The 9,555-nt window shown below is 45.5% G+C and overlaps 1 protein-coding gene across 1 annotated transcript in view; it reads right to left on the reverse strand.

Annotated features, from left to right (window-relative positions):
* Nucleotides 1-3,517: 3,517 nt before the first annotated feature.
* Nucleotides 3,518-9,555, reverse strand: part of LOC140679728 (glucagon receptor-like) — a 40,477-nt gene continuing 34,439 nt past the window's right edge. Inside the window, exons 10-13 of the mRNA XM_072915752.1 lie at nucleotides 7,353-7,441; nucleotides 7,139-7,283; nucleotides 4,413-4,454; nucleotides 3,518-4,315 (exon numbers count right to left, since the gene is read on the reverse strand). Of these exons, the coding sequence (XP_072771853.1) occupies nucleotides 3,971-4,315; nucleotides 4,413-4,454; nucleotides 7,139-7,283; nucleotides 7,353-7,441 (621 nt within the window). The 3' untranslated portion in view covers nucleotides 3,518-3,970. The remainder of the gene's footprint in view (nucleotides 4,316-4,412; nucleotides 4,455-7,138; nucleotides 7,284-7,352; nucleotides 7,442-9,555) is intronic.

Below are 9,555 nucleotides of genomic sequence, written 5' to 3' on the forward strand. Positions count from 1 at the left end.
TGCTGCATTGGATCAGTCTCCTTTCTTTAACAGGCAAAAGCTTTATAACCTCACTAATGCCTTGCATCGTCTATATTAGATATATAACAATGGGCGGGTTCGGGCGGGTGCGGTTCTGATCAAATGTTACATCGGGTGGATGGCGGATGGTTGACGACTTTCTGATGCGGTTGCGGATGAAATAATTGCCTATCCGCGCATCTCTAATGTACATATTGCATCATTATGCCTCATTTGTAGGTACATAAATAAACATTGATTGATTGATTGATTGATATATTTGAGCTCATTTAGTTTCCTTTAAGTCCTCTTAATTCAATTTATATCTCATGACACACTATCTGTATGTAATATGGCTTTTAATTTGTTGCGGCTCCAGACAGATTTGTTTTTGTATTTTTGGTCCAATATGGCTCTTTCAACATTTTGGGTTGCCGACCCCTGATTTAGCCTAATCAGCCTCTAATCAGGTTTCCCACCTAGGCCTTCAGTGATGCCCGACTTCAATGATGACCTCTCCAAATACCATCAATGATGTCACCACGTGACCACGGCTGGAGAAACACTACACAGCAGGCCTGGGCAATTATTTAGAGACAAAAATGTGTCTGGGGGCCAGTATATCTATTTTTTAGGAAAACTAATACAAAAACCTCACAATAAAGTCTGATTGAATGCTAAAAGTTTTGACAGACCGCCTTAAAAACGGTATGAAATTTTAATTTTTTTCTATGAAGGATAAAACACTGAATATTGACAACATATGAACATCACACCCATATTTTACAATCAGGCCAAATGCAACAAAAACGCAACAAACACAGCGAAATATCAACGTGAAGGGTAAAAAAACAAAAAACATCTACAATCTGATATATTTGATACATCACTAAACTTTAGAAATTTCTTGTAAAAAATCTCCTTCCACGTCTGTCCCTGACACCCACATTTCACACTCTGGAAACACTTTGTGGAAACACTGCTTGGTGCCTCGTCTGAGCTGCTGTGACTTACATTACCATAGTAACTACTAGGGTTGTACGGTATACGGGTATTAGTATAGTACCGCGATACTAATGAATCATATTCTGTACCATACCGCCACTGAAAAGTACCGGTCCGCCACACCCTAAAATTTTTTGTTAAAATAAAGCCAATAATGCAATTTTTTCTGGTCCCCTTTATTTAGAAAAGTACCGGAAAGTATGGAAATAATCTTGGTATCAGGACAACACTAGTCACTAAAATATCATGCAAAAGCACAGATTCCAAGCATGTAAAGACTTAGTATAGTTGAAGACTTATGGTCATTATAAAAGATGAGTGCACATCATAATGGCAGCTACACTTTACATCTTAAACATCTAAAAATAATATTTGGGAATGTCAGGCGGGCCAGATTGAAAAGCTTCATTGGCCCAGGTCTGGTATACAGGAACACATTTACTGGGCATTGAAGCACATCAACGGCGTACAAAGGGGGTTATTTTCTGGCGCATTTAAAAATAATAAATATCAGCAATTAAAACATATCTTATGTGCTATTTTTCAGGTGAGAAGCATGAGTTATGATCTAGAATAAGCTTACAGGGAGCAGGGAAGCGAGGAAGCAGCAGATCACTCGATGATGTCAACGGTGCCGCTCTAAATAGTTTGTCTGCGTTAGCACTTCTAATAACAATTTCACTAATACTTGTTAATATTTAAATCACCAAACGTAAATTGGGTATTATTGGCGCTTTTTGAATGGCTATTTATCGGATTTTTTTGGAAGGAATAGTGGAGCTCCCATCGGACTTTTATTTACAATTATTTCATATTCAGAAGGCAATAACAAAAGAATCCATCCGTCGTCGTGTCTTTCATAATGATTGTGAACGAAATTCCAATAAAGTACAGTCAGTTCCCCTTTAAAGGACAACAGTCAGCTTGGATACACTGTTTAGAGTAGTCAGTGTACAGCTTGTATAGCATCATAGATTGACTGATATACATCGAAAGGGCAGCACGGTGGTAGAGGGGTTAGTGCACCTGCCTCACAATACGAAGGTCCTGGGTTCGATCCTGCGCTCGGAATCTTTCTGTGTGGAGTTTGCATGTTCTCCGTGGGTACTGTACTGCGTGGGTTCCCTCCGGGTACTCCGGCTTCCTCCCACCTCCAGAGACATGCACCTGGTGATAGGCTCCTCCCACCTCCAAAGACATGCACCTGGGGATAGGCCCCTCCTACCTCCAGAGACATGCACCTGGGGATAGGCTCTTCCCACCTCCAAAGACATGCACCTGGGGATAGGCCCCTCCTACCTCCAGAGACATGCACTTGGGGTTAGGCTCTTCCCACCTCCAAAGACATGCACCTGGGGATAGGCCCCTCCCACCTCTAGGGACATGCACCTGGGGATAGGCTCTTCCCACCTCCAAAGACATGCACCTGGGGATAGGCCCCTCCCACCTCCAGGGACATGCACCTGGGGATAGGCTCTTCCCACCTCCAAAGACATGCACCTGGGGATAGGCCCCTCCCACCTCCAGGGACATGCACCTGGGGATAGGCTCTTCCCACCTCCAGGGACATACACCTGGGGATAGGCCCCTCCCACCTCCAGGGACATGCACCTGGGGATAGGCTCTTCCCACCTCCAAAGACATGCACCTGGGGATAGGCCCCTCCTACCTCCAGAGACATGCACCTGGGGTTAGGCTCTTCCCACCTCCTAAGACATGCACCTGGGGATAGGCCCCTCCTACCTCCAGAGACATGCACCTGGGGTTAGGCTCTTCCCACCTCCAAAGACATGCACCTGAGGATAGGCCCCTCCCACCTCCAGGGACATGCACCTGGGGATAGGCTCTTCCCACCTCCAAAGACATGCACCTGGGGATAGGCCCCTCCCACCTCCAAAGACATGCACCTGGGGATAGGTTGATTGGCAACACTAAATGGTCCCTAGTGTGTGAATGTGAGTGTGAATGTTGTCTGTCTATCTGTGTTGGCCCTGTGATGAGGTGGTGACTTGTTCAGGGTGTACACCGCCTTCTGCCCAATTGTAGCTGAGATAGGCTCCAGCGCCCCCCGCGTACCCGAAGGGACAAGCGGTAGAATATGAATGGATGGACATCGAAAGCCCAGTTTCTGGACTCACTTTTGCCAGAAAAACAAAAAAAGAGTGTGTGGAGAGGCTGGGCCGGCAGTCCGACAGCGAGGCAGGGCACACCGGAGCCCGCTCCAAGATGGCGGCAAGGAGGCGTGGACGGTGAGCGAGCAGCGAGGCGGGGCGCGCCGGGTTCGACGCCGCAAACAAGATCATGTTCGTGGATCGGGCGGCAGCCGAGAAGGACGGGGCAGAAGGAGTTGGAGAGCGAGCAGAAACACATGCAGCGTGGAAAAGAGCAAGAGGCAGATGACGCGGAAGGCTGAAAAGCGAACCGAGGAGCGAGCAGTGAAAGCGGCAGAGCTGAAAAGCAACCCGCAAGAGACTTTTTCTTATTGAAAAATAAAGAAGTCTACACCTGCTCGCAGAATGTCTGTGCTTGGTGGTCCTTTGAACCCACACGATGGCTTGAGACCGTCACAGACTGTAAAGTGATTTGCAAAAAAACAGAATATATAAAAAGAAAATTGAGGTGTCAGGATTGACCAGGAACATCCTCACTGAGGTTAGCATTTCTGCTGTTAGATTTGTACCGCCTTATTTAAACCCTGCAACAACAAAAAAACCCAGACCAGGTCTACAGTTGAAGGTCCACTTTGGCCTTCAGCACTGCAACTCAGAGGCTTCTTATGTAAAGTCTTTGAATTGCTGTTTCCAAAAAGTATTATTTTACATGGCTCGGTTTGCCTTGAGGAAGGCCTGCAGGTCCCCACCAGGCTGCGAGGGCCACGCACTCGCCCACTGACTGTGTCCGTCAGCACTCGCCCACTGACTGTGTCCGTCAGAGCTGCTCAGTACTGACTAAAGTGTGGCGTCCTTCATTGGAGGCCCTCCATGTTCCTGCTCTTGTCCACAACGCCCATGTCCTCCACCGCGGTGTAGTGACCGATCGTGCCCTCGTGCAGCGGGGAGCCGCGCTGGCCCGCCGCTTTGCCGTGGTCGGCCCCGCCCCCGTTGGCCACCAGCATGTGCCACTCCTCGGGGGAGCAGATGGACGCCGACCGCTCGGCCCGCTCGGGGAGTTGGGGCGGTGGCTGCGAGACGTGGTTGAGCAGGCTTCCTGTCTTGGTGTTGGGCATGTTGCTGTACGTGTGGCGGTACTCCTCCTCGATGTTGCGGCCCAGCTTCCAGCGCTTCCACTTTTTCAGCACCTCGGACTGCACCTGCGGAGAAGGCGAAGGTTACCCGCGACCGGAGAAGGTGAAGGTTATCCACGACTCGATTGGGGAAGAGTTGACGATAGGACGGCAGGAAACTCACTTCTTTGTTGACGAAGCAGTACAAGATAGCTACCAGGAGACCCTGAGGAGACATAAAGTGCATTAATGCCATTTAGTAGACAACATGGATACAACTTAACCGAGATAAATAGACTCTGTACTTTAATAATCCCCTCACGGAAAATCAGTCATGACCTGATTGTAGATTTTCTTTGGATTGTCTTTGTCATGTTTTATTTTAATTTGACTCCCTTAGTTCTGTTTTGAGCACCCCTGGGTTTGTGTTTCTTAGTTGCCATGGGTGCTGATTATTTTCCACTTGCCTCTGATTAGTGTTCGGGACGCTCACCTGCTCCCGGGCACCAACCAGAGAGATATTTATTCCTGCCTTTCACCACGCTCGGTCTGGCTGTCTTGTTTGCTCCATGCAACAAGTTAGGTTCCTTGGTATACCGTTGGATTCCTGAGCTAAGTTTCGCCATTTGCTTAACCGAGATAATGTACTTTAATAATCCCCTCACGGAAAATCAGTCATGACCTGGTTATAGATTTTCTTTGGTCGTCTTTGTCATGTTTTATTTTAATTTGACTCCCTTAGTTCTGGCTAATAACAACAAGGTGGAGTGCCATCTCCAAGTTGGGGAGGAGACCCTGCCCCAAGTGGAGGAGTTCAAGTACCTCAGAGTCTTGTTCACGAGTGAGGGAAGAGTGGATGGTGAGATCGACAGGCGGATCGGTGCGGCGTCTTCAGTAATGCGGACACTGTATCGATCCGTTGTGGTGAAGAAGGAGCTGAGCCGGAAGGAAAAGCTCTCAATTTACCGGTCGATCTACGTTCCGATCCTCACCTATGGTCATAAGCTTTGGGTTATGACCGAAAGGACAAGATCGCGGCCGAAATGAGTTTCCTCCGCCGGGTGGCGGGTCTCTCCCTTAGAGATAGGGTGAGAAGCTCTGTCATCCGGGAGGAGCTCAAACTAAAGCCGCTGTTCCTCCACATGGAAAGGAGCCAGATGAAGTGGTTCGGGCATCTGGTCAGGATGCCACCCGAACGCCTCCCTAGGGAGGTGTTTAGGGCATGTCCGACCGGTAGGAGGCCACGGGGAAGACCCAGGACACGTTGGGAAGACCATGTTTCCCGGCTGGCCTGGGAACGCCTCGGGATTCCCCGGGAGGTGCTGGACCAAGTGGCTGGGGAGAGGAAAGTCTGGGCTTCCCTGCTTAGGCTGCTTCCCCCGCGACCCGACCTTGGATAAGCAGAATAATATGGATGGATGAATGGATGGATAGTTCTGTTTTCAGCACCCCTGGGTTTGTGTATCTTAGTTGCTATGTGGGCTGATTATTTTCACCTGCCTCTGATTAGTGTTCGGGACTCTCACCTGCTCCCGGGCACTAATCAGAGATCTATATATTCCTGCCTTTCACCACGCTCGGTCTGGCTGTCTTGTTTGCTCCACGCAACAAGTTAGGTTCATATACCGTTGGATTCCTGAGCTAAGCTTCGCCATTTGTTTGCTGGTTTTCCATGCTAAGCTTTCCCGCTAGCGTTTCCGTAGCTACCCGTGCTATCGGCACGCTTTCCTGTATTTTTGGATTTTTCCCGATTTATCAGAATCAGAATCCCTTTATTGTCATTGCATGGAAACAACCAAATTGAACAGCAATCCAGCTCAGTGCTTTTAAAACAACCTACATAAAATACTGTCAGACAACAAACAATAATAAAACATTTTAAAAACATAACAACAATTTTGAGAACATATTGCACAGGTAGATCTCTATCAGAGTTAAGCAAGTTAATAAAGTGGTGAGTGTTGAGGTAAATGGAGAGTTTAGGGCAATAACAGCTTTAGGATAGAAACTGTTTTTCAGTTTATTTGTCCTTGCTTTGATGGTCTTATAGCGCCTCCTTGAGGGCAAGAGTTCAAGCCAGTGGTGACCTGGGTGGGATGAGTCCCTGAGGATGCTGCAGTGTCTCTTAAACAGGTCCTCTAGAGATGTAAGAGGACATGCAGTGAAAAATAAATCATTGTTCTACCTGCACACTGCCTCCACAGTTCTGTCTGCTTCTTGAGGAAACGACCAGCACCATAAAGTCTATAAAAACTGTGCCGGTCAAAATAGAAGCGGTCCCGTCGAAACTTCATATACTTAAGTAATAAATTGACTATAAATCCAGGTCTGTATGGCAAGGCGTCTGGGTCTGGACTGGGATCGCGGTCTCTGGTGTAGAAAGTCTTCCTGGGTGAGTGGAAGCTTTCATACTATTTAGTTTCCACATCCTGTAAGTAAAATGTTCACACTTGGATTCTGCATAGAGGTTCTTCCCTTACCCCCTTGGCGTATGACCTAGTGTTTACGTGTCAAGTATCAGTCGCGGTCTTCTGGCTAGACATGTCCACAGTGACTTGGTGGTTCTCTCTTAGCACCCCCTTGCTGTCACTGTAATAAGATCAGAAACCTTAACCTTCTTCTTGGCCTGGTGGCCAAACGGTCAATGGTCATGTGACAGAGCCACTAAGCAGCAAACTATGTTCACGTAATCTCGCCCGGCAGGCTTAGTCATGGGCTAGTGCAGCGCTCGCTTCAGCTGGTGAAGAAACGTAATGGTTTTGGTTCGATTTATGAGCTGGTTTGGTACCGTTATGGTTACTCTAGGAACCCTAAACTTCCTTGGAAGTGTCCAAAATACTTCTGACCCAGTAGGCTCTCTCTCATACACACACAGAAGACATTTGGACTCCTTGCACATTGGTTGTGTACCTGGAAGGAGGAGAAGAAAAGGTCAATGACCAACTTGGTGAGACGCAAACCGATGGTGGTCTCTGTGGCCTCGTCAGTGACGTAAATAAAGACCACTTGATGGATACCCAGCAGGGGGATGAGCGTTAAGGTCGACTTGGCCAACCTGCGATGCAGTCCAGAGTTTGAGAGTCAGATGTGTGGTTTGAAAGAGTCGATTTCAATTGGAACTCACCTGAATTTGTAGTCTGTGTATCTCATTTGATGTGCTCTCAGCTTGGACACAAGGATTTTGATAATATGGATGAAGATCAGGAAGTTGATCTGGGAAGGATATCATAGAATATGTTTATTTCCCCTCAAATGATTCATTCAACCAATCAGGGTTCAATCTAGGGGGTCGGAATAGTCCAGTTGGTAACACTGAATCCTCCTGCAAAGTCTTCTTGTGCTCTGGCAGAGTTGTACTGACAGCACCATCGTCATGTGTTCATGAGCAAGGGCCAACAATTAGCCCCAAATCTATTTGTGGCAGACCAACACAAACTAATAACATCTTTTTCTGTTGCTGTGTTGTCCTTCATTAAGTCTTCTGATGCCAGTGCTCGGGTGAACAGACCCCAAATCCCCAGATGTGGGACAAAGACTAAGTTTGTGTGGGACACCAATGCGTAGGGGTAGCAAAAAAAATATATACCGTATTTTCCGGACTATAAGTCGTAGTTTTTTTCATAGTTTGTGACTTATACTCAGGAGCGACTTATGTGTGAAATGATGAACACATTAGCGTAAAATATCAAATAATATTATTGATCTCATTCACGTAAGAGACTAGACCAGGGGTCGGCAACCCGCGGCTCCGGAGCCGCATGCGGCTCTTTGATCACTCTGATGCGGCTCAGCAGCTTACTTGCCGACCCCCCCGATTTTCCCGGGAGACTTCCGGATTTCAGTGCCTCTCGCAGAAAACTCCCGGGATTATTATTCTCCGATTTTCAACTTTACAGTTATAATAAGGAAGTGCCATAATGGTACAACATTTGGCGCCCTCTACAATTTGTATTAACAGCGTGCCAGCCCAACACCTTACTATGCAGTATGCATCTTCTGCTTGCACACGAACGTGACAGCAAGGCATACTTGGTCAACAGCCACACAGGTCACACTGACGGTGACCATATAAAACAACTTTAACACTCTTACTAATAATGCGCCACACTTTGAACCAAAACCAAACAAGAATGACAAACACATTTCGGGAGAACATCTGCACCTTAACACAACATAAACACAACAGAACAAATACCCAGAATCCCATGCAGCCCTGACTCTTCCGGGCTACATTATACACCCCTGCTACCACCAAACCCCGCCCCCACCCCAACCCTGCTCCCTCCCACATCAACCCCCCCCCCCCCCCCCCGTGCGTTGGTTGAGGTGGGCGGGGTTTGGTAGCGGGGGTGTATAATGTAGCCCGGAAGAGTTAGGGCTGCATGGGATTCTGGGTATTTGTCCTGTTGTGTTTATGTTGTGTGGTCGGGGTGGGGCGGGGGCGTGGTTGGGGGCGGGGCTAAGAGGGGAGGAGTATATTTACAGCTAGAATTCTCCAAGTCAAGTATTTCATATATATATATATATATATATATATATATATATATATATATATATATATATATATATATATATATATATATATATATATATATATATATGTCTTAATAAGGTTATCCAAAAAATAGTGCTCGATACCGTAGTAGAGCGCAATATATGTATGTGTGGGAAAAAAAATCACAAGACTATTTCATCTCTACAGGCCTGTTTCATGAGGGGGGGTTCCCTCAATCATCAGGAGATTTTAATGGGAGCATTCACATACCATGGTTTATATAGGGCACTGTAGAGATGAAATAATCTTGTGATTTTTTTTCCCACACATACATATATATATATATATATATATATATATATATATATATATATATATATATATATATATATATATATATATATATATATATATATATATATATATATATATATATAAGAAATACTTGACTTTCAGTGAATTCTAGCTGTATATATATTTATTTTATTATATATATATATATATATATATATATATATATATATATATATATATATATATATATATATATATATATATATATATATATATATATATATAAATAAAAGAAATACTTGAATTTCAGTGTTCATTTATTTACACATATACACACACATAACACTCATCTACTCATTGTTGAGTTAAGGGTTGAATTGTCCATCCTTGTTCTATTCTCTGTCACTATTTTTCTAACCATGCTGAACACCCTTTCACAGGTACCCAGAAAGGTTTCGAGTACCACCAAAAAAACTGAATCTCTGAAGACAGTATAAAAATCTGTGTTAAAGGTGTACAAATACTGTTTGTATAATAA

The sequence above is a fragment of the Nerophis lumbriciformis genome, linkage group LG22 (genome assembly GCF_033978685.3).
Source record: "Nerophis lumbriciformis linkage group LG22, RoL_Nlum_v2.1, whole genome shotgun sequence".
In the NCBI taxonomy this organism is placed as follows: Eukaryota; Metazoa; Chordata; class Actinopteri; order Syngnathiformes; family Syngnathidae; genus Nerophis; species Nerophis lumbriciformis.